The following is a 25,605-nucleotide window of genomic DNA, read 5'->3' on the forward strand; positions in this document are numbered from 1 at the left end:
GCTTTGTCTCTCAAATGGAAATACAGACTCATCCAACACAAATACAGCCATCTTTCACCCCCAGGCTACAAATACAAACACAGATACAGCTGCAAACTCTGAAACAAGCTTTCACACTTGTGTAGGTATATGCCCCACCCAGAAACTCTGTTTCACATATAGCTCCACACCCGATCTGAATATAAATAGAGAAACAAACCTTTACTCATATACACAAAGAACATATGCACTCACACGTAGACATGCATGCTCATGCGCGCGCATGCGCACACCCACACAGATGTAGATTTATTTGCTGTACTGTACAATCTTATCTCAAAGTAAATAGATTCCCATTCTGGGCCAGGGTCTGAGGTTCTGTCTTATTGATTTATTTTCGTCTCCCTCTTTCATCTCTTCCCTCATCACAAATCCTTTTTTAATCACTTATTTAACACCACCAGCATCTTGCGCGATACTTGTTTCCACATTAATATTGTCAATCAGTGAATTGCATTCTGGGACTGCTAGCAGTTAGGGAACAAACCTCCACTTGCATAAGATATTGCTGAGCAACAAAGTTTTCTCCTCTTTATTCTCTCTACTTTGAATCCATACATGGAACAGGACAGTAGTATCTGGGCAGAGATTTCTTTGTGAAGGGCTTGCCTACATGCTGTTTGTGACCACCTTTGTTCAAGGACTGATGTATGTGGTGTCAAAAACAAGCTGCACTATGATAAAAAAACAATTGTTTTTTTCTGTCAATAACTGTTCCCACAATGGGAAACTGAACCATTAGGCAACAGAAGGAGCAAAGGAGGATGATGGGATAAGGGAAAATCCTGAGGATGGCTCAATGTTTTGAAAGGTTGCTCCTTCTCTCCCTCATCCAGCTCAGTTGCTCTGCTGGTGACACAGCCCTGATATGGTCCATGGAGTTGCACTGATACACACCCTCTGGGGATCTGGCTCTTTGTTGCTTTAGAAAGCAGGGAGCTGAATGCAAGACAGATTGGACTCTTTTGTGACTATTAGATCCCTAGCTCAAGAGCTGTGTGGATGCACAATGGCTGTTTATACAGAACAGGAGGGAGCCCACAGCCTGAGTGGGGCACCTGAGAGTACATCGGAGTTGGGGGAGAGCAGAGGGAGCTGCAAAGGGGAGAAAGCTGGGGACTGAGCCTGGGTTTTGAGCTGTGCCCATGAATTCCCTGCTGCCTCAGCTGGAAGCCTGCATTTTCTACTGAAAAGGTGATTAGCCATGGGAATAGTTCACCTGGGAAGGGAGGGAGGGATTTTCTGCCACCTGAAGTTTTTTAATCCAGCTCTGTTGCCTTTCTGTAGCTCTGCCAGGAGTCTCTGGCCCATTGCTGGAGTCACTGGGTCAGAGTCTCTGTGCAGGATGTCAAAATGATCCCTACTGACAATACTTTCTCAGCAAAGCTGTGGTTTCCCAGGTCTTCACTACTGTGTTTTTAAGAGCCATCACATTTGAATTAATGCTCCCCAGCTCAGTTTTAAAGGACAGAGCTGGAAGCTGCACTGAATTCTTAAGCAAGCAATGCCATTCAACAACAGAGAGGGTTGTAAATATCTGTTGCTTCATCTGAGGACAGCATGAATCCTTAAGGAATGATGCTTTTTAAGAATAAAGGCCTCCTATTAAAAAAGCTTGGAAATTCACAGGTAGGTTCACCCAAATGGCCTAAACTCTTCCATTGCCACACAGAAAGAAACAGTGTGGTTCAATAGCAAGGAACCAGTGTGAAGATTCATTGGCATGGCATCTGTTCTCAGGACTGCAACAGGCTCATGCACTGATCTTAGGCAAGTCACATGACAATTCTCTGCCTTGATTTCCCTAAGGGAGATATTCAGATGAAAATGATGTGATGGTGGTTTTGAGTCTTAAGGTGAAAAGGGGAGTTGGATCTTCCTCTAGTTTTTGTAGTAGGTGGTGTCAGAGAGTTGTGTGTTGGCTTCTTTTATGTAGTCTTCATGGTTAAGGATAACTATAGCTTCTCTTTTATCTGCTGATTTTATTATTATTTGGTGCTTGGGTCTTAGAGATTCTATGGCCCTTCTCTCTGCACTAAATGCCCTGATGGAAAGTATATAGGAGAAACCAAACAACAAGTGTGTACTAGAATGAACGCACACCAAAAATCAAAGACAAAAATACCCAATTACATGTGGGTGCACACTTCTCACAAGACAACCGCTCTCTCTCCAATCTCAGTTCTAATCCTCAAAGGGAATTTATAAAACACCTTTCGTAAACGAGCCTATGAACTTCATCCATCTAATGATTACAAGAAATCATGGACTAAATATAGACATTGGATTTATGGTACATTTTAACTTGCCTGCTATCTGATAACCCCAGGTAACCTGTCTGCATTTCACCAGCTATGTTCTATCACCAGTTCTATGTTCCTTCCTTTTCCCCTCCACCTACCTGTCTGATCCTCACTGCCATGCATTTGCATTTTCTCAGACCTGCATTTTGGCTTCTATTCCACACAGGAGAGCATGTACAACACCAGCAGACTCCTCCTATGTCTGAAGAAGGGTGTTTGTGCTGGAAAGCTTGCAAAGAACAATTTTTCCAACTATTTAGTTGGTCTAATAAAAGATATCGCGTTTAGCCAAAGAACCTTGTCTGCCTGTGTCCTTAAACCAACATGGCTACAACCAACAACCATGGAGTCCATGATTCACCTGGCCAGTTATAATCCTTGCCAGACAAAGCCTCAGTTTGGGAGAACTGGTTTGCTCCTTTGGTGTCAATGGACCAGATCCCTGACTGGTGTAAATCCACACTGTTCCATTGGGGGCCACTAGCGAGACAGCAGTTGTGGCATCATCCATGACTTACCAGGTGCTGGAACAGGCCATACCACCCCTTGAAGTCATGGTATTATGCTGCTTCCCCATCCCCATACTCCATCCCATCTGCCCACAGCTTCTGTAGCAGAGCTGGGTGCAGCGAAGAACACACTCAGTCCTACCTTCCTATCTCCTGCACCAAATACCCAAGCCTGTTTTCACCTTGAAGCTGTTCTATGCTCCTCCAGAGCCCACCCCAGCTAGGCTGTTTGGGCTCCTGCCCCTAGGAGTTCCAACAACTACTATGTGGGTCCATCTTTTCTTTCTTGCTCTTGTATTTTGGTGAAAATCCAAGACCTCAGCTTTCTAGCCTGTAGCTGGCAGGATTAGCAGATCAACTGCAGCACCTGGCCTGTGAGTAGCAGATGTTTCACTAGACTTAGAACCTGACTGGAGACAGTTCTTGCAAGGGACTTGGCTCAGTTCTGTGGAGCTGAGGGGCACTGAAAAGCCAGAGAAACATCCAACCCCTGGGAGCTACAGCACTCATAGCATTCAGCAATCGCTGAGCAGCTGCACTGCATGTTCCCGGTTTCTCTGCCCAAATCCAGGAGGCTAGTGGGGGCCACTGAGAAGAGAAGGGGATCTGGAAGCAGGTCTCCTGGGTTCTGTGACTAATCCTACCATCAACTCACTCAGCAACTGAAGCAATTGAACAAATTGTTTCCTTCCTTTCCCTCATGCACGCCCAGTCCTTTAGCCTGCATCAACTGTATCATGTCTGGGGAGGGATCTAAATCTCATTGTTGAGATTCTGCTCAATGTGGAGGCTAAACTAACAACCCATCAGGCTGCCTAAGGAGGGAGACAGGGAAGAATGCAGAGAATATTTTAATGCCAGTATCTAAATCTGGGGGCCATACCATGAGGTCCTGCATGCAAAGCGCTATCTTATCTCACAGAGGCACTGCAGAGTGGAGGGGCCCAGCCTGAAAAACTCTTGTCCCAAGTCTACCCCACGGCTGCTGCTCTGAGGTCAGTACTGCTCCCTTTGCAGGTTCTGCTCCTGGCCACCGTCAGAGCCAGTGGGCTCGATGGACCTTGGTTCTGATCCGTTGTAGGAAGCCCTATGTTCCCCCCAGCCTCAGCTTCCCCATCTGTAAAAGGGAGCAAGCAACACAGAGCTAGGTATCTGAGGTTGAATTCAAGCCAGCCCTGAGCCTCAGTTGGAAGCACGTCGGCCCGCCCTGTGCTATGATCTCCTCGTTTAGGCATGCATTCCCCAGCTCTGCAGACCTCCCCATCCCCCTCTGCAAGCCATGCTGCTGCTGCTATTTCCATAGACACTTTACACGTCACTGCTTCTTTCCTGGATTCAGCCTGGAATGAGGCACCCTTCCCAAGATGTCTGCCAGGGGCTCAGCCACAAACTCTGAGCCCAGCCCCGTGGGAGGAGAGCCTGGCCTCCATGCAGCCCATGCTGGGCCTCCGGCTCCACGTTGCCAGCATGTCCAGGCAAGCGGCCTGGAATGACCTTGTCTGCTGCATCTCCTCCAGCCTGTAGCAGTTTCCGCAGCACACAGCAATCATGGGACCAGTGGCTGTTTTCTGTAAATCAGCTACAAGATCAACAACCGGCTACTCTGGCTTTCACTGACTGATGGGAGAGGGGGTCATCAGCACAGTGATCTGGGTATCCTGGGGGTGGGGGAAGTCAGTGGTTGCTAAATTGCAGTACTTTCTATCCACCTATGTGTCTTTCCATCCATTCCCTTATGCTTTCTTAAACATTATCGCTCAAAATCTCACATGCAGTTAGTTACTGGCCTCCTCAGTTTGCCAGCCACTGTTTGGAGCAGATCTAGTTACAAGACAGACCCTACGTCACAATTCCCCCGGGTGCAATCATCCTGCATATGGTTGCAACGTATCTGCCTGCTCACTGTCTGCTCAGTGACGGTTGGCTCTGGGCACGGCAGCAATGGGAGTGGAACATTTGCATGTCCTGGCCTCAAATGGAGAAGAAAGCTGCGTTGCTCCTGAGAACAGTGGATGATGGGATTGAATTTAAAGGATTGTAGGTATCCTGCCTCACGTTCCCTCAGTTTGGTGAGAAGAATGTTGATATCATGAAAAACACATTGGAAGTTATTTTCTACTGGCCACCAGGCCACGTGCCTAAAGATAGGGCTCCTGAAATGATAGCAGCCTCACCCAGGGCACTACGACCGTAGGAAAGCACCAGTATTAGCAGATGTACAACTGCATATGGGCAGCTACACACTTTCCAGGCCAGGAGGTAGCAGATGTGGATTCTCACTGTAGTGCTGTCTGATGCCATAGTGAGGCATTGCACATTATTTTGGGCCACAGATTTTAACATGGAACAAAAATAAATCCCTGTTTGTTTAATTTCATTGGGACACTGGGGCAGCTTCTTTCATGCCAAGATGGTTTTGGCCAAAATGAGGGTATTTGCTAGCCTGAGCTATGGGAAGCCCGGAGGATCCTGGACTGTATACCCACCGTGCAGTACGGGTCTGCTTGCACAACCTGATACTGTGTGGCCACAACTCAGTGACGCATGCTGCCAACTGTGAAGACACCGTGTGAAACTAGTGCAGTTGGTACAACTGTGTCAGCAGGGTTTTTCACTGCCACAGCTCTCTAGTGCAGAAAATGTCTAACAACCCAAACAACTCCACAGAAATCAGGGACTTGTTTTAAGAGCCAGTGATGCCAGTGGAACTGCATAGGAAGTAAATCAAGGCAGAGTTTGTTTCCTTTGATTGCAGACCCCAGTGGGAGACAATGGGAGCAGACAAGGAGCTGGGGTATCGGAGGAGGTGTTGAGGGTGCCTCCCACAAGAGTCCAGCTTGTCCTGTGGAGGATAGCCAGACAGCACACCAGCACACCTCGATTCTCAGGCCAGGTCAGAGAATGATGAATAGATGATGGATATGTGCAGACGCCAGACACTTGGAGCCTGGATACGAAAGGAAAGGATGGTAATGGATTGAACATCCGTACATCTGCCTTTATTAAGGTGCAGGAAGGCTAGCACAGAGCTGAGGCTGGGGAAGTAAAAGCAGTTCCTCTCCTTTGCTTAAACAAAGGGCACGAGCTCCTGCTTGGATGTGGTGACTTCAGCTGGTTTCTGGACCATTTGCTTTCTAGGGGTGCTGGGGTTAGGGCAGAAGTCAGAGATGCCACAAACTCCTCTCTGTTTGGTGGTTCTTCTGTGGCCCACCTGGGATGAAGTGGTGGATGTCGGGTCCGAGACCGTCTGCCCTAAGGTCCCTGCATGTTTCTACCTCCCCCTCCTCCAATGACTCCTCAGCTTTTCTGTGTTCAGTGCACTGGGGAGCAAGCTTCCCCCGCCCCACCACTTGTCTTACTGGTATCACCCACGGTCTCACCCAGAAAAGGGCTGAACGATCTACATTGCAGCTGCCTCTGTCAGGAGTCAGGCTTGCAGAGATGCCAGGCACCAATAAGCAATGCTCCCGGTGGCTCTGAACAACATGTGAGTTGGAGAAGTGCCTACTGGGACTTGTAGTCCCCAGGGGCATGCTTCCACACTAGACTGGAGACTAGCTGCAATGGAGTCCCTTTTATACAGATTTAGATACTGGCTTCTTGTTCCAGGAATATTCAGGCATAGAGTACGGCCAGCTCCTGCTCTTTCCACTACATGCTGCTTGCTGGGGATAAACCAAGCATCATGTCACATTGGGATTAGATCCTCACACATGCTGTTCCCCTAACAAAGATGGATAAATCTGTGGGTGCAGCTTTAGGCTATGACTCTGCCTTGTTTTAGTAATACTGAGCTGTTAATTGATGGATGCTGTTTTCCCAGAATATGGCCTTGTGGTTTGCAAGGACAGACTCCCCAAGGACACCTTCAACTGCCCTAATTGTAAGTCTGCTGAATGTTGCCAACAGCCAACAGAGTAGGCCTTTTAGTGAGGGCTAGTGACTCCTTTCCTTATCCTGTTACAGACTGCATTTGTTCTGCTTCCCTGGGCTTGTGTTCATATAGGCAAGGAAAGTGGGAGAAGGAACCGCTAGGATTCAAGGCATTGCAGGTTTCTTGGTAATGTTCCCTTCTGGTCGGTAGATGGTCGTGTGCTTTAGCAGCTAGAACGCTGGACGGGGACTCAGCTTCCTTCCCTTTTGCCTCAGTTTCCTCGCCTGTAAAATAGAGATAAGGAGAACAGATGAATACCTAAAGGGTTCTGGGGTACACGGTGGAGTTTCTGGTCAGAATGAGATAAAGAGGAAAATAAATGCTACTTTAGATTAGCCAACAGCCTGATGGTTTGGGTGCTCATTTGCAATACAGTATTTATGTCATTTGGGATACAAGAGAACTCAGGTTCAAATTCCTGCTCCAAAGCTGAACTTGAACCTGAGGCTCCCATGGCCTAGGTGAGCACCCAGACGGAGGGACTAGACTGCTGGCTGTCCCAGGTTTGGGGCTTTCTCTAGGTTTCCTCATGAATAACGGTCCCGGTGTCTCCATTTGGTTCCACATCAGGACAACACAAACTGTTGGAATGTAGATTTTTTTGCAGAGCGGAAATCTGCTTTTCCAGCCAGTCCCAATAACACTGGCTTAGAAAACGCTTGGCATTACCCCCGCCCTGAGGTCCCCCTGCAGTTGGAGTTAGGAATGAGGGGAGAGTACCTCTTTCTGAGCTGCCCAGAAAGTGGCACTGTCGATGCAAGCAGTTTCCCAGCTATCAGCAGGGAGGGGCACAGGGTCCACACACAGGGTGCTTTGTGCTGCCTGCCAAGGCATCCTGCACTAAATGGTCAGGAGCCCGGCAAGCTTCCTCTGCCAAGGACTTGTTTCCCGTTCCTGCGCTTTCCTGCCCCATTTGTCTGCCCCTGGATCTCCCCCAGACTCCTTGATTGGCACCAGAGGCAGCTGCTGCTGGCCCCAGGCCAGAGGTAGAACTTACTAAGTCTTTGTCTCCAGAAAGTGCCAAGCAATTTACATAACTGCCAGGGGGTGATGGCAGCTTCTGAAAGGGGCTTACAGCCTCTCCCTTGCCCACCTAAGCCCTGGGACCACTATGGAGTGGGAGATGAGAGTCTTCCTTTTAACCCTTGCATTCCCATTCCCGCAGTCTCCCAAATTGGCAGGCAGGTCACTAAAGTGACCCATTCCAGTGATGTTTAAAATCTTGGCCCAGTGCTGCTAGGCTGTGCCACTCCTGCTACCAACAATACTCCTCAGCACAACCCAAGTGCTTCTCACCATAGAACTCAAAGTAGTCTGCACCTCAGTTTCCCCACATAGCTGGGGAAACTGAGGCATGGGGCTGGGAAGTGACTTGCTCTCCTACCACAGATGATGGGGACAGAAATCTGCTTCCCTGGCTCCTAGCACCATGTCACCCTCTCAGGGGTGCTCCTCAGCACCCTGTGTCTTTACCCTGTGTTTTAAGGCATGATGACCCCATTTTGGCCAGCCCAGAAGGATGTGAAGAAGGGGCTGCCAGAGCTAAAACTCTTGGTATGAACTATTAAACAAGGGGCTAGGCTGATACTTGAGCAAATGCTACAGGGGAAGAATCTCCCAAGATACAGGGCATTTCTTAGGAAAATCTGCCCCCAGTCCCAACAGGCTTTCCTTGGGACAGGAAGTGTTCCTCCCTTGGCTTGGCAGGTGAGAGGGGGCAAAGTAATCCTGGAAGCAACCTGGGCTAGGACTTCAAACTGGTGATGGAGCACTTAGAGCGGCTGAATGTCTTCAAGTCGGCAGGATCGGATGGACTACACCTCAGGGTGATGAGGGAATTGGCTGGAGTTATTGTGGGACTGTTGACGAAGGTATTTGAAGACTTGTGGTGCTTGGGAGAAGTCCCAGAAGACTGGAAAAGGGCCAATGTGGTGCCAATCTTAAAGAAGGGGAGCAGGGAGGATCTGGGGAACTATAGGCCGCTCAGTTTGACCTTGTTATCGGGTAAAATTTTGGGGAAAAAAATCAAGAAGTCCATTTGTGAGAGACTGGCAGAATGCATGATGCTGAAAGATAGCCAACATGATTTCATTGCAGGTAGGTAGTGTCTAACCAACCTCATCTCCTTCTATGATCAAGTTATGAACCTCTTAGATGTGGGAGACGCAGCTGATGTCATATACTTGGACATTAAAAAGGCCTTTGATATGGTCTCCCATGACACTCTTATAAAAAAACTGGGGGACTGTGAGCTGGCAGAGTCCATGGTCAGGTGGGTTGGGAATTGGCAGAAGGGTCAAACCCAGAGAGTGTTAGTGGACAGGTCTGTATCATCTTGGTGGGAGGTGCCCAGTGGTGTCCTGCAGGGTTTGGTTCTTGGCCCTGTGCTGTTCAACATCTTTATCAACAATTCAGATGAAGATGTGGAAAGCACACTGCCCAAGTTTGCAGACAGTACTAAGTTATGGGGAAAAGTGGACATGCTAGGGGATAGGATGTGTATCCAAGCGGACCTAGGTAAGCTGCAAAGGTGGGCGGAGTGGAACTGGATGCAGTTCTATAAGGATAAATGCAGAGTGCTTCATCTGGGGAGAAGTAACCAGCAACGTGAATATAGGTTAGGAGGAGATGTCCTGGCCAGCGCGATGGCTGAAAGGGATCTTGGGGTTATGGTTGATGACACGGGATGAACATGAGCCGTCAGTGTGACGCTGTAGTCAACTGAGCTAATAGCATCCTGGGATGCATTAACCAATGCATCATGAGCAGAGCTAAGGAAGTGATACTTCCTCTCTACTCAACTTTGGTGAGACCCCAGCTGGAGCACTATGTCCAGTTCTGGGCACCACACTTCATAAAAGCCATGGAGACTCTTGAAAGGGTCCAGAGAAGGGCTGCAAGAGTGATTAAGGGCCTGGAGGACAAACCGTATGAGGAAAGACTACGGGATCTTGGACTGTTCGGCCTGGGGAAGAGAAGACTGAGGAGAGACTTGGTAGCCATCTGTAAGTATGTAAGGGAAGAATATCGGGAACTGGGAGAAAAACTGTTCACTGAGAGTGCTTGTACACATGAGGTGGTTTAATTCCCCTAAATTGAAATGGTGGGGTTTTAATTTGGGGGTTTTTAATTGTGACCCACCATTTCAATGTAGGGGCTTCCATCACTGTGATGGAAGAGTGAAGGCCCGCTGTCAGCTCGCTCCCTCCTCCCTGCTGCTGCAGGCAAGCCACCCAGGAAAAAACCCCCAAAGCAATGAGGGGCCAGATCCTTTTTTTTTTCCCTCACGGAGCCTGCCCACCTCTCCGACTGGGGTGTGAGCTGCCGGCAGCCCCTGAGCTGCAGATAGCCCTGGGCCTTCTCTCCAAGGCGGCAGCACCCCCCAGGTGGCATCCACCAGATAGCAGCCTGCCTGGGAAGCCCCGGGAGGTGCCGTCCCCGTGGAGGGAAGGTCCAGGGCCACCGCAGCTCAGGGGCTACCAGCAGCTCAGCCCCGTCACAGGAGAGACAAGCAGGCTCCATGAGGAAGAAAAAAAAAGGATCAGGCCCCTCGTTGCTTTGTTTTCTGCCTGGGCACGCTGCTGCTGGGCTGTGAAGCCCCTGGGTTGCGGGGGGTCCCAGTGCTTCCCTCCATGGTGGTGCCACCCCCCAGGATCGCCCCAGGTCACAGGCAGCCCCCAGCATCCAATGGTGCAGGGGGCGTTGGAAGCCGGGGCATGTTCAGGGAAGCTCAGGCTTGGCGGGCTTCCAGTGCCCCGTGCACTGTCCCTGACACCTTCCTGCTGCCTGGGACCACCCAGGAACAGGCTGGCTTGCCCCTGGGGCAGTGTGGGAAGGCAGCAGGAGGGTGGGGTGTGCTGGCAGCTGGAGAAGGTGGGGATGGTACACAGGATGCTGGAAGCCCGCCAAGCCCAAGCTTCTGCGAGCCCACATGGGCTTCCAGCACCCTTTGCACCATCCCTGCCACCTTCTCCGGCCACCAGACATGTACACGTGCACCATTTTTTTTTATCCACTGTAGGACAATTTGCCTCAGTCAAACTAAGATACATCCGAGGTGGGCTAAGTTGCCACGCTCAAGTAAGTTGTAATGTGAAAAAAATTGTCACGTTTACATGGTGATCTTAGACAAATGATTTCTCATCATTTTTTGTCATGTGTACATGGCCCCACCATCATGTGTACAATCACCCTAAGGTACCCCAGGGGAGGACAAGGAGCAGTGGCCATAAACGGCTAGAGGATGGTTTCAGGTTGGATGAAAGGAAGGACTTCTTTATGGTAAGGGTGACCAGAATCTGGAATAGACTTCCCAAGGAGGTGGTGCAGTCCCCCACCTTGGAAAACTTCAGGAGGAGACTGGACAGACACCTTGCTGGGATCATTTGATCTCAGCAGTATTCCTGCCCAGAACAGGAGAGTTGGACTCAATGAGCTTTCAAGGTCCCTTCCAGCCCTTACAGCAACCAACCTCTTGGATTTCAGGCACTGTGGCATGTAGGTGTGATATGCACCCAGGGGCAAGGGATTCTGGGTGGTGCACAGGGGCAAAGCCTGTGTGAAAGTGGCAGCTGGGGTGGCATCAGTGGTACCAGGGTGCGTTCAGACCTCCACACTCTGTTCTTTGCCCCCCACAAACATCTCAGCCTAGGCATGCGCCCAAGGTCCGGACACTCGAGTATCAGGCTGGAGCGGCAGGGTGTGTGGGCACACGCCTCTGGGTGGAGCATTGATCAGTCGCAGCAGGAATGGAGCAGGGGAACAGGAGCAGAAAGACATTCTGTGCTGGGCTAAGTGCCTCTTTAGCTTGGGCAGATACAGCATTTTGTAAAGCGGATACAGGAGCACTGACAAGCCCTGCGGGAGTGGTTGCACCCCCACTCCCAGCTTCCCTCCTGCCAGCATGGGCAGACCAGACCAAGGCAGCAGCCAGGGACTTTTTTAAGCTCCTGAATCAGGTAAGAATCTATCCCCTCAGCTCTCGGCATCCCCCCCTTTGCCTCCATGCTCAGCAGCTCTTCCCCTTCCCCTTTCCCTTCCCTCCCTTCCCCCAGCTGCTGCTCATTACAGCTGCTGTCTCTGTGGTTCCCAATTGCCCCAGCTCCTCGTTTGGCTCCTAGATGTAGCCTGAATCCATGTCTAGCTCCTAGTTCCTGGTTCCTTATCACCAGTTTCTTGCTTCTGACTCCAGACTAGACTTCTGTCTCCTCACATCCAGCTTCTGGCTTTAGTTCAACATTTGGCCATGTCCTTGTCCCTTACAGCTGCAGCTGCTTGCTCCAGAACCCTAGTTCTGGATCCTTCTTCTTATCCCACTGGGACCTGCCTTAGTGACCATCCATGTCTCGGTCCCTAACAGACTTCAGCCTTCTGACACACTTGCTCCTGATCACTTCACTTCTGACTCTAGTTAGGGCCTTTGCTTCCTGACCTTATCTGCTCATGACAATAGCATCAAGCCCTTAATGTCTTTGTCCCACTCATCCCCTGACAGTTTGAGTATCCTCTTTAAGAGGAGCAGCAGAGCAACAAAGTCTTTCCCTGAACTGTGAATGTATGCCTAATTCCCTTGAACTGGGAGACCAGGTCCTGCTTCCTGTGAAAGCCTGGCCTGTCCAGGTCCCAGACCTGCATCGGGATTTCTGGCTGACTGTGAAATCTAGAAGACCCTGAAGTCCTGGAATCCAGACACGTGAAACCTGAGGAGCTCTAGGGATGGGCGTACTGTCAGGAAACAGAGCAGAAGGCAGGCTTTAGCTCCACCGACCCTTATTGCTAGAGTGGGCCTGACTGCTAGTAGCCCAACTACTCACTGTGCGGTCATTATCATTACCCACCTAGGTGTGGCTGCCTGGACATTAGCAGCCATGACCTTCCAGTACTCCTCAGGCTACTCAGCAGGATAGATGCCTCTCTAAGTGGCTCCTGGCCTTGCCTGTATCCTGGTTCCATGTTCCTGGTTCCTAGGCCTTAGTCAGCTCCCAGCTGCAGCCCGAATCTATGTCTAGCTGCTAGTTTCTGGTCCCTGACCACCAGCTCATTGCTTCTGACTCCAAAACAGCACCTTATCTCCTCATAGCTGTCTCCTGGCTTGTGACTTTAGTTCAGTGATTGCCCATATCCTGGTCCCTTTACAGTGATGGCTACATGCTCCAGAACCCTTGGCTAGTGACTCCGTCTGGATCACTACTTCCTGGTTTTGACTTTCCTGTCTCACATGCGTCTTAGTAACCATCGGGGTAGATGTGTGGGGGGTGCAATGGTGCAGTTGCACCCTCCTTTGATTTCTGTTCCACCCAAAGTTCAGGCAGCAGCGAGGAAATTGCTTGACTCCATGGCTCATTATAATCTGCCTGATTCCCTTTAAACTCTTCGTTCCACAGATGTGGACAACCGTCCCCTTTTTTAATGGTCTTAATCTAATCAAACTGTTCTTTTTTCTGCAATTCTGCCCTCTGTTAGCTGCTCTAGGTAATGTCACTCCTATTTCACAGCCCTGCAGAATGTTTTTCATTCTAGCTAAAAAACATTAACTTAGGTGTAAAAACATTAACTCAGGTGAATGTTAACTCAGGTGTGGAAACAACTGTCAATGAAACATTGGATGCAGTTTCAAGATTCCTCCCTGGCTCATAACTCTAGTATCAAGCCCTGACCATCCATGTCCTTGTCATTGCCTGACATGTCAGGGAATATTTCATCCAGCAATCAGCTGTTTTGTGGGTTCAGCACATGGGTTTGGATGACTCTCTGATTGTTCTTTGTACAGCTCCACTTTGGGGTAGGTGGCATAATGTGGCAGATCAGACTGAGATATACCTGCTGCCTGGGATGTGGGCAGCACATGGGTCAGCCAGCTGGTCCTCCAGCTGTTCCATCTCAGACAGTGAGCTTGTCCCCTTCAAAGGAAAGCCCCCTTCAGGAGGCTTCAGGGTGGAGTGGACAACTCTTTAGCAGCTGGATGTGATCAGATCAGTTAATGTATACCATAGTCAGCACTCCAAGGGAGGTGTATGGCCCTCTGACTATTCTGGTGCAGCTCTCACCTAAATAAGGAAGAGGGTTCTGGGTGCCAGCTGACTGCTGGGTGACCCTGCTGGCATTTCCACATGTGCCATTTGGATCTGGATGTCAGGACGAAGGTGGATATTTTGGGCAGGTCTGGATAATGTCAGGCCTGTGGCCTGGCAAATTTCTGTTTGGAATCACAGTGCTGCACAGCCCAGCTTACCACTTCAGGCCTCACCCATCTGGAAACAGGATGGGGATGAGCCAAGCTGTGGTCTTCTGGACTGGCTCCTTGGGAAGGTGCCATTCCCCAGGGTCTCTGAAGGGCAGGAACCCACCCAGCTTTCTTTCCTTTCCAGACCAAGAGCTTGAAACCTGAATCTGCAGTAAATCCAACTCCCCTTCCTGCCACCAGCCCGAAGCACTGACAGAGAGAGTGAGAGCAATCTCAGGCCTGCTGCCACAGATGGACTCCACAGAGATTCCTATCCAGACAGAGATGGTGGAGCTGGTGCCCAATGGGAAACACAATGCAGCTATGAATGCCTCATCCATCCCCTCTGACAGGTAAACACAGTACACCAGGGTTGGCAGGGGTCGCTCTGGCTGGGCTCAGGCGACTCCCAGAGATGGAAATATTCTCACATCACCTGCTCCAGAGTCATGGCCCCACTCTGTTGAGGAGAGGGGAGTCTAGTCTTTATGCCACTTACATTTTTCAGGGTGGCGATTTGTTCCTTCTAGTGGTGCCTGGACAGTGTGGATGTTATAAGCCTGCTACAGCCTGACCTGGCAGAGCGCAAGCTAAAGAGCCTCACGCACTAAGATCCAGAGGTGCCGAGTTCCATCCCCTGCTGACAGTCGTGGGGCACAGTGGATCCAAACATAGGGAGGACAAGTGCTACACAGCCTTTTCCTTTCAGCCTTTCCTGCGTCTCTCAAGTTGGACCTGCTGGGATCTCCTCATGCATAGCTCTGTCCGAATCCCTCTGTTCCCAACTGTTGCAGCCTAGGCTTCTTCCCAAAGCTCTGGCCATGTCCTTCAATTCTGATACACAACGCCTTGGCCCCTCCCTTCCCAGTTCTGTTAATGCCTCTCAGTCCTTCCTCCCCCATGCCATTCCAATGCCAGGCCCCACAGGGCTCAGCTACAGGCTGCCAAGATAGCTAATGTGATTCTGTACTGTAGGGGCATCTTGCCACAGAGCAGGGGGCTGATAATTCCTTTCTGGTAAAACAGCAGCTAGAACATTACGTACAGTTCTGGGCACCTTCAAATGAGGAAGGTACATGGCTCAGCATTCAAAGAAGAGAAGGGAGAGGGTGATTTAAGGAGATGGGGCTAAATATGTCCAGCTTGGCCAAGCAAGAGCTTCAGGGAACAGGAGCAGAGCAGCAGGCCTCTGAGCAGGGCAGTTTGCAGGCATTGGCCTTGGTCCAGATTAAGAAGAATCTGTTTCCAAGATGGAGAAGAGCTACAGAGCCTGCGGCAAAGCCAAGTCACCAGGAATAATGGCAGGTGCTTAAAATTAGATTGGGATCCAGAACACCTGGGCTCTGTTCCTGGGTATGAATATGCTGTATGACCTTGGACAAGATCTTTCTCACTCCCTGCCTTAGTCTTTTGAGATTGTGGCAGGTGCAGGCATACAGCACCAAGTGCAATGTGGCTGTGATCACTGCTGGGCTTTTCAGCCTTGTCAAAATTACACAACAAAGCAACTGGGGCTAGATATCAGGGAAAATGCCCTGACCAGGAGATGTAGGAGGCCTCAGAGCCTTGTTCCTGCAGAGCTGGCAGGGGGCCACTCCTGGATGAGTGATGAACGGGGCCTACCCCATCTCCTAGCTGTTTTGATACTCTACCCATCCCATAGTCTTCTGATTTGCTCAGACTTCCCTGTGGGTGCCACAGTGGGTGTGTCTGCACATGCATTTATGCCAGCTTAAATTTACTGTGCAGTAAGCGGGAACAGACTGGCGTCTACATGTGCTGGTGTTAAAAGACATTAACACTGTGTTAATCCCCAAATCAGCCCACACACACACAGTTAATCCCAAGTCAGTCCACGCACTCAGTGTTACTACGCAGTAAGGTGTCTACATGTGAATTACTGTGCAGTAACTAATTGGGCACAAATTTTATACCTGCATGACGCAGGTATCAAATTTATGCTCAAGTAGATGTGAGTCGCCATATTTGCTGCGCAGTAATCTTGGTTACTATGCAGTAAAATGCGCAGGTGTAGATGGGCCCAGTGTGTCCTATTGGCCAGAGCATGGTGGGCTAGTGTCACATTCCCAAACATGAGGTAAGGGAGGTTCTTCACAGCACAAAAGCTGGCACCCCAGCCTGGCTGCCTCAGTGACCCCTGCATTTGGCTTGCCTGCACCAGGTCCTCACGCCTGCTCTCCCCTCCCTGTGGTACAACTGTCTCACCGCCTGGGAGTCAGCAGGGATTGAGCAGCGGCCCCTAACCCAGATCTGTCTGGTGCACTCAGATAGGGACACTTCTTCTCTCTGGGCTTCCCTTCTCTCTCACCCTGGAGGCAGCCTTCCATTTGCTTCTGTGTGGAGGGCACAGGGTTGGTGCCACGGGCAATCACTCTGCTCTACTTTCCCTCTGTAGGGAATGTCCTGAAGGGACAATGCTGGCAGAAGCCAGATCCAGTGCAATTTTCCACCCCTGTGAAAGTGGAAAAGCTGCAGTACCCTGGTCCCTTCCTTTCCACAGTCCTGAGGAGAAGGCTCTGGGCAGTGGCCAGCTTGGCAGCAAGGAGCTGACCCAAGAGTGCAGGTGGGGAAGCACTGGCATCACAATAGACAGTTTATATCTGTTCTCTCCCTAACACCTTTTTCCAGGTTTGATGAGAACCAGCCCACCGTGGCAGAGATGGAGGAGTTCCTGCCTCATGGCCCTGACAAGAAGCAAACCCACTTCACAGACGTAAGTCAGGACAAGGGTGAGAGAACTGGAGGTAGAGGCTACAGCTAAAGCACTTCCTTGTGCTTCTGGCTGAGATCCTGGCTCCCATGCAAGGCAGTGACCCAGTGCCCTTAACTGCAGTGACAGGAGTGGAGACAGGCTTAGGAGGCCCAAGCAGGCAGAGCGAGAGGACAGACTCACTCTGTTGTGCAGAGAGAGAGGACAGACTCACAAATCCAGGGCTGGTCCTTCCACCCCTGGGGCTGCACACGGAGCCCATTCCAGTGAGACACAGGAATTCAGTTCCAGTACAGTCTGCCCCACATGTGCCCTCAGGGCCCATTCTAGGGGGCACAGATGGGTGAAGAGACTTTACAGGGTCCTCTGGGTGAGAGTCCCCCTGCAGTTCATTACCTATGACATATTACCTCTTTAAAGGTGGGCACCAGTATAGGTTGTAAGCATCCTGCTGTTCCCAACCCATGGAGTTTCGCCTTCAGCTTAAGGGACAGGTGCTCTCCAGTTTGGCACTGGGTTGAGCACCAGCTGGTATCCATGGCAGGGACTGGTTCCATTACTCTGGCAGCCATCATGGCTGATGCACCAGTCAGGCCCTTCAGAGCCAAAAGCACAAGTAGCCATAGCATGACCTAAGGGCTGAGAGTCCCTGACAGGCCTGCAGCAAGTTCATATCCTCTGGATTGGCAGGGGGCTGGAAGGAAAACTTTGACACACTCACCTGGGGGAGCAACAGCACAGAGGAAGAAGGGAGAAAGTAGTAGAAGACGAGGAGGCATTAGAGGTTAAAATCCAGGCTGTCTTGGGAAGGAAGGACAAGCATGGTTTAGGAAATGGCTTGGGGATGGGGTTTGCTAATATGGCACTGCTAATGTGCTCAGGGGCTTTACTGATGGGCACAGTATACAAACTTAGCTTCATGGGGAGTTAGATGGGGTATATTGAAGCCATCACTCTTTCAGTACGGTGGGTAATTGGGGTACATTGATTCCACAGGGGACGTATCTCAATGCTCATGGTCTGGGGCAAGGCTGATTGTGGGCAAGTTCTCAGTCTGTGATGTGTGACCCACTGTGTTCTGTCCATGCAGTTCGAAGGGAAGACCTCCTTTGGGATGTCGGTGTTTAACCTCAGCAATGCCATTATGGGCAGCGGGATCCTGGGGCTGGCCTATGCCATGGCCAACACTGGCATCATCCTCTTCCTGTAAGTGGGGCTCTCTGTGTTCTCTTCTGGGGGAACAGGTGGTGGGGAGTGACGCAACACAGCTCAGCAGGGGCTGCACCTTGGATGGCTCAGGTTCAACAGGTGAACAGAAATAACTCAGATACAAGGGTAGTGATCAAGAACTTGGATGGATGGATGTGCAGAGGGAGAAGTGATCTACAGAGGTGGGTAGCAGATGACATATGTCCATACCTAAGACCCAGCGGGACCCTGCTGGATGGATAGATACACATGTCATGTTACAGAGGTCAGAGGGAATTGAAATCAAGTTCTGCCCTGACTACAGTCCTGTTCAAACCCATTGGCTCCCTGGGATGCCCAGACTATAACACATGGTTGAATTTGCCCTGGAGATTTAATGAAATAGTAAAATTGCACCTGGACTGAAGTCTGAATTTAGCCTTTCTAATCCTCTATTAATGGGTCTGAATCCTGGCATTTGCTTTTGCCACTGTGTGGCAATATGCTAAGTACTGACATACTGAGAGGTGTGTGCTCTGTGACATGCCACAGGCCATATGCATGGTGTTCTGTGTGCCAGTAGACAGATACGCACAGTGTTGGCACACTGGGAGATGCATATACTCAGCATTGCAAGCCATGAGCCACGTGAACTCAATTTTGTATGTGTTCAGCATTGTCCAGCTGGTGGATTTGTGCACTGTGAGCTGGCTGGCATACAGAGATTGTGCACACTCTGCATTGGCACATTGGGGAAGGTTTGCACCTGCTCTCTTGATATGAATTACATAGATACAGGTTTGTGACTGGGGCCCAGTCTGGGCAAGCTTTGGTGTTGGAGGCTGCTCATGAAGTATTGCGGTCTTTATGTCTGACAGATTGTGGGACAGATGCAGGGCCTGCCGGGGGTTACAGCCTGCTGTATGTCAGAGCTTTCTGTGATCCTGCTGGTACTATCCCTGAGCCCTTGCAATGCCAGTACATTGGCAGAGAGGGGAACATCCAGCAGTTGCCCTGCCACCTGCCCCTTGCAGAACAATCATCTAGACACAGGGGATTCCAGCTGGAGGCAAAGGCAGCAAATGCCCATCATGCTGCTGTGTGTCAGCAGCAGGAAACACAGGGTGGCCATGCTCCTCAGCGTGGCTCAGAGCAGCATCTGTGTTACCACCTGCTGCCATCCCCAGTACCAAGATGGCCCAGGGCTTGGATTACAGCATTTTATGAGTGAAGGTTTAAAATGAACCCAGGCAAAGTGGAAGTGCTTCAGGTGGGGAGAGGGGAGCACTTGAAGGAGTTTTCAGGCATGATGCTGTCTCCTTGGGTCAAAGGTGGGGACCCATGGCTGCTGAATTCACCCATAGCTGCTCTGGAATTCTTGAAGCTATTTCAGAGCAGCATGCTTGACTGGCACTCCCTGCCATCTGCACTCAGCCAGAAACCTCCATCCTCACCTGGCACCACTCAGCTGGTGTGCAGCAGTGCACTACACCTAGGTGTGAAGCCTTCAGCCCTGGGGTAGCTTCATCAGGGACAGAATACTCCTCAGCCATGTGGGCTACTCTGAGACCATTGCTCCTGTCCTCTGCTCCCTATATCACTTCCTTCAGGACATGTAGTCAAGTGTCAGTCCTTCAAGGTTTCCTGCAGCCCATTAGCAGAAACTCTGTGATGAAGATGATTGATGATCATTCCTGTTACACAGTGAAATGTTAGTGTCACTCCCATCTTTGGGGAACAGGCACTTTCTCAGGGGCTATCCTGAGGCTGTGGAATGAGCTTCCCTGGAAACTAAGGACAGTCACAGAAATCAAGGATCTTGCACAATGTGTCAGGCCCATTCTCTGGGGTGAGCACAGGGAAGCAAGGACCTTTAAAATGAAAGCAAGCACTTTTCTGTCCCCATGCAGAGAACAGTGGCAATGAGCAGATGCTAGGGCTAGACACCCAATTGGAAGGTCCGGAGGCCACCAATCCATTGGGCTAACATAGTTAAGGCACACAAGGGAGCGCTGTAGTTGTCATCACATCCAACCACATTGGAGTCCCCAGCCTGCATGAGTAGGTGCTTTTTTCTAGCTGGGTCCACTAGGGTGAGCAATGCTAGCATGCTCACTTGTGGAGTAAAGCTTGAACTTGCCCCTCTAGATCTGCAGCAGGATACCACAACTACTGTGTCACTTTGCCTATTGCAGCTAGAGGATACTCAGATGCAGGCTAAGCTCTGCTTACCTGTCTTGTGGGTGCTGAGCTGGCTATGCATAAGAACATCTTTGCACTGGGCTTTAATAGTGGCCCCAATACCTTTCAGTGTCAGCACTGGCTGCCTGAAATCAGTAATGTGTATCATCCTCTCCCCTAACTCAGACTCTGTACCTTGGAGGTTGCACATGCTTTCCCTCTTGCTCCTTCCGAGAGGCAATGTCCCCCTCCACAACACTGATGGCGTTCCCTTGCCTCTGCCTGTGCTGACACTCATTTTATTCCCATGTCCCCAGCAGAGCCCCAGTTGGGGGTGCCTGTACAGATTAGCTGATAAGCATTTTTCTGCTATTCCCTTGTGGCCTAAATCAGCACATTGTTGGAAAGGCTGTGACCCCCTCCCCTTCTGGCACTACCTTTGTGTGGGCCGCACTGCTGAGCCTGCACTTCTGGCACCTAGGACACAGGCTTTCTCAGGCAGGGCCAGAATGGCTGTCTTTTGCCCATTGCAGCACTCTGCATTCAGGCACTTGTGAGAATATTTTAGTGGAGTGCCCCAGCCGGGCACACTAGGAACATACCCATACACCCACAGATGCATGCATATTTCTCATTAGGGATAAACCAGAACTTGTACGTGTACATGTACACGCACCCAAATTCACTAAAATGCAAATACACACATGGACTCAACCGTGTGCACAAACCCAGGCTTGGACACATACATGCTCAAGCCCAGATGTGCACAAGCACAACTTGTCATGCACAACTACACATACAAACTCATCCATACACATACTCATGAACATATGCACAAGCCCAACTATGCGCAAGGACACAAAAATGCACAGACTCATCCACAAACATAAACCCATACTCCATCCATGCTCACAAACCCAACCTGGTACAACCTGAATACCTGACAGCCTGGTACAACTGTAGACATGTGCTCATTCCCACACACATGCAGAAACTCAATAAATACACACACAGATTGCCACAAGCGTAGTTTCTTCAGGGTGCAAGGAGATCCGTCCCCTCTAGCCATTCAGATGAGAGCCCATCCCCGCGCTCCACCGGGTGTGTGCCCAGGTCCTTGATAACAATGTCTAGCACCTGAGAGCTGCCCAGACTTGCTTGCCTTTGGGTACAGGGGTGCATTTCCACCCCTGGTGCACACATGATCTTCACAGCAGCAGCTTTGTTTGCTCCTGGGTTTGAGAAGCCCCTTGATGGTGTGGAGTAACAGGTTGGCAGCTCCCCTTCACCCCCTAGCTCCAGGATCAGACTCCAGGCAATCATTATAGAGCAATCCCCAGCCCTTACCTGTGGGGTTTCCCACATGCTGGCAAAGGCCAGTCCCTCAGGAGTGCTGCATGCTTGGCCAGGTTCACAGGCTGCTGCCAGCTGTGGCAGGGCAGAGGGATAAGGAGTCAGGGCAAGGGCAAGAAAGCACATCTTGGCTGGGTGCCATTAGGAAGCAAGGATGCAATGGCCAGAGTTGGAGGAGGAGAGACTCTTACTGAGCACACGTGCAGGGCGAACATCAGCTCATGCAGGGGCTGTGCAGTGTAGGGGGTAGCAGCACAGCCTCTCTGTGTCCTCCCCTGCCCACCTGGCTACTGCAGACCCCAGAGCCTCTCTCTCAGTGTTTCACAGAGCGGAGAACACAGGCCTAATTTCCAAAGGGGTGGAGTCCTGTTTGGACTGGGAGCTGGATGCACTTGTATATATCAGGCCTGAGATTTACAGGCCTGTAATCCTGTCCTGGTCCAGGCTGGCCCAAAGACCACCTCACCTCATTGGCCTAGAAACATAGAAAAATAGGGTTGGAAGGGACCTTAGGAGGTCATCTAGTCCAAACCTCTGCTCAAGGTAGGACCATCCCCAACTAAATCATCCCAGCCAAAGCTTTGTGTAGCTGGGTCTTAAAAACCTCCAAGGATGGAGATTTTACCATCTCTCTGCGTAACCTGTGCCAGTGTTTTACTACCCTCCTAGTGAGAAAATTCTCCCTAATATCTAGCCAGCCTTCCCTTGCTGCAACTTGAGACTGTTGCTTCTTGTTCTGTCATCTGCCACCACTGAGAACAGTTTAGATCCATCTTCTTTTGAACCCCCCCTTCAGGTAGCTGAAGGCCTCGTTAAATCCCCCCTCGGTCTCCTCTTCTCTAGACTAAATAAGCCTGGTTCCCTCAGTCTTTCCGCAGAAGTCATGTGCCCCAGCTCCCTCACCATTTTTGTTGCCCCCCTCTCCAATTTGTCCACATCCTTTCCGTAGTGCAGGGCTCAAACCTGGACACAGTACTCCAGATGTGGCCTCACCAGTGCTGAATAGAGGGAGATAATCACTTCCCTTGATTTGCTGGCAACACTCCTACCAATGCAGCCCAGGAAGTCATTAGCCTTCTTTGTAACGAGGCACAGTGTTGGCTCATATTCAGTTTATTGTCCACTGTAACCCCCAGATCCTTTTCTGAAGAGTTGCTGCTTAGCCAGTTGGCCCCCAGCCTGTACTGGTACATGGGATTGTTCTGTCCTAAATGCAGGACTTTGCACTTGTCCTTGTTGAACCTCATGAGATTTCTTTTGGCCCACTCCTCCAGTTTGTCTGTGTCACTCTGAATCCTAGCCCTCCAGCATATCTACTACTCCCCCCAGCTTGGTGTCATCTGCAAACTTGCTGAGGGTGCACTCCATCCCATCTTCCAGGTTGTTGATGAAGACATTGAACAAAACCAGCCTTTGGACCAACCCCTGGGGCACTCCACTTGATACCAGCTGCTAACTAGATATCGAGCCATTGATTACTACCCTCTGAGCCAGATGCTCCAGCCACTTTTCTGTCCACCTTACAGTCCATTCATCCGGCCCATATTTCCTTAGCTTGCCTGCCAGAATGTTGTGGTCACTCTGAATCCTAGCCCTACCTTCCAGCAGGGTTTTTCACCTTACTCCCAAATTGCAGAAGCCGTGGGTACTGGCTGCAACTAAACCTGGGGATTTTGACTGGGGTGTGCCAGTGTTCCTGCCAGGAGCTGAAAAACCAGGTTCCTGGCTAGAGGGCATTGCTCCCCCACTCTGGGTCAAACCGATCACTTTGAGGGCAGGAAGGAGCTTTGCCCATGGTCTAGACAGTGGGGTTTTGTCTTCCTTGTAGCAGGGGGGTACAGATCTTCTTGAATCTCTTGAGTGTATGTGAAAGTTAGTTCTCCTTTGCAGTGGCAGGACATTAACAGTACCATCATCTCCCTCCTTTACCTATGGCAGGCTGGATGTTTTGATGTTCCTGGGCCTTGTGTGAGGGTTGGTCATGAAGTTTTAAGAACAGGTTGGATAAGCACATGTTCAGGATGGTTGAGATAGGAATAACCTTGCCTTAAGCAGGGGATTGGACTTGATGGCCGTGAAAAGGCCCTTCCAGCCTCATTATTCTGTGATTCTGTGAGTGCCTCCCTGCAGCTTGGCATTCATTAGTCTTGAAGCCAGGTCACAGTGCTCAGGACACTAGGCGGGGTCATGTGACACCGGGTTCCATTCCTGGTCCCGCCACAGACTGACTGTATGGCCTTGGAAGAGTCACTCAGCCCCTTCACACCCCAGATCCCTTACAGTAATGGGGATGGGATTACCCTAACGCAGAGTGGGGTTAGGAGGGTTGGTCCATTACAGACTGTGACACTCCTAGATGCCAGGGTGATGCTGCCTGTCCTCTAAGGCAGCTGAGTATCTTGTATTGAGCCTGCAGCCAGGGAGGCATAGGGTGTAGCTGAGTGATGTATGTCTGTTGCGGGGGGACTCCATTCCACCCCTAGCTGCCCTGCCACAATCTCAGGGCCTGGTTGGGCTGCTAGTGATCCCCTGGCATGGGCAAGGGCTGTGTACCTACATTCACAAAGAAAGCAGTTGGGCTCTTCCCACTGCTTGGCATGCTGCCATGGCCATACCAGGCAGGACTGGGGGTGGAGGCAAGTGATGGCTGCGTGGGCAGAGAGAGACTAGAGGTCCAGTGTCTTGGGTCCGTGGGTGGCAGCAGTAAGGCACAGGGCATAGCGGTGTCTCCCGGGGTGGAGGGTTGTGGGGGGACTGTGAACTTTGCATGCAGTGCTGAGTCAGCCAGGCTTCTTTGCCTTCCTGGATCCCCAGCCCCTCAGCCAGGGTGGAGAGATGGGGAGGGGGCAGTGCTGACTGGAGCAAGGAAGAACCACGCACCTCTAGAAGTGCCAGCATCAGGGAGCTGGAGAGAGGTCAAAAGAAACCTTCCCAGGAATGGCTGTAAAGCAAAGAGGAAATGGCTGCATATCTCAGGGCAGAGAAACGTGGACAGCAATGGGGAACAGGCCTGAGTGCTCAACAGTGCTGATGATACTGAGCCCCAGGGTCAGGAATGTGCTGAGTTCCCTCTAGCAGCATTTTGAGTCCTTGCGGCTCTGATCCCATGCATGCCAGTGGGTGTTTGGCACTGGACAAGGAGGAAGGGTCCAGCTTTGTGCAGTTAAGCTGGGAGCAGGGAGAGGACTCTGGTATTGCAAATCACGTGATGGAGGCTGAAGCTGCCTGTGAGTGCCAGGCTGCCTGGGGAGCTTTGGAGCCTGTAGTCTTGCTTGTGTGCTGCCATGTGGGGTCAAAAGAGCTGCTAGGGGGATGACCTACTCCTTCTATGTCCTCATTAAGCTCCAGCCCTAATGAGGCGCTGCTCCATTAAGCCTTCTGCTCTGTGCTGTTGGGAGGCTCGGAGAGCAGTGGCTGTCAGCAGGTGCTGCCTTTGCCCTGGTTTGTTTTCCATCTCAAGGGCCCCATCCAGCAGGGAGGAGTGCCTCACGCTATTGTCCAAACAAAGCAGCCAGGGGCTGAGTTTATTCAGAGGCCCAGGCAGCTTCAGAAGAACCTATTGGTTGTGAGCAGCTCTGGGAGGTGCAGCTGCAGGGGCAGAATGACCCAGGAATGAGCCACTCAAGGCACCTCCTGGTAGTGGTTTATTCACACTGCAACTAGGATCTTCCTGAGGATAGGCACTGGGATGCTTGGCACAGTGAGACATGGTGCCCTCCCCAGGGATTTTACAGGACATATAGGCAAGAGGGAGGAATATTAAGTCTATTGTACAGATGTGATGAAAGCCCAAAGGGATATGACCAAGGCTATTCAGAGAGTCTGTAGATGAGCTGAAAGCTAAACTTGAATCTCCTGCATCCCACTGTAGTGGCTCAAATACCATACAAGCCTTCTACCATGGCATTGCTTCCTGCTGCATATGTTTTAAAACCTGCCACCTCCCTATGCCCACGGGGCTCCCACCCTTCCCCAGAAGCAGTCCTTCAGGCAAATATGCCTTGCTCCCCATGCAGCCACTTCCATTCTGCTGGGCTAAGTTATGTGTCACCCACCTATCCCTTCCCCACTGTCATTTGGGGCAGTGCCAACCATCAGCCCCAGAAGCCTTTGTAAATGTTAATGACTCTTGTGTGCTACCTCAA

At 50.8% G+C, this 25,605-nt stretch overlaps 1 protein-coding gene across 2 annotated transcripts in view; it reads left to right on the top strand.

Annotated features, from left to right (window-relative positions):
• Positions 1 to 25,605, top strand: part of SLC38A3 (solute carrier family 38 member 3) — an 84,527-nt gene that overhangs the window by 26,471 nt on the left and 32,451 nt on the right. For both annotated transcript variants that reach the window (XM_090021193.1, XM_090021194.1), the window contains 3 exons: positions 14,153 to 14,360; positions 16,657 to 16,741; positions 17,829 to 17,944. In XM_090021193.1, coding sequence (XP_089877319.1) covers positions 14,260 to 14,360; positions 16,657 to 16,741; positions 17,829 to 17,944 — 302 coding nt within the window. In that variant the 5' untranslated portion in view covers positions 14,153 to 14,259. The remainder of the gene's footprint in view (positions 1 to 14,152; positions 14,361 to 16,656; positions 16,742 to 17,828; positions 17,945 to 25,605) is intronic.

Source organism: Crocodylus siamensis, chromosome 11 (assembly GCF_052110815.1).
Source record: "Crocodylus siamensis isolate JL-2025a chromosome 11, ASM5211081v1, whole genome shotgun sequence".
NCBI lineage: Eukaryota > Metazoa > Chordata > Crocodylia > Crocodylidae > Crocodylus > Crocodylus siamensis.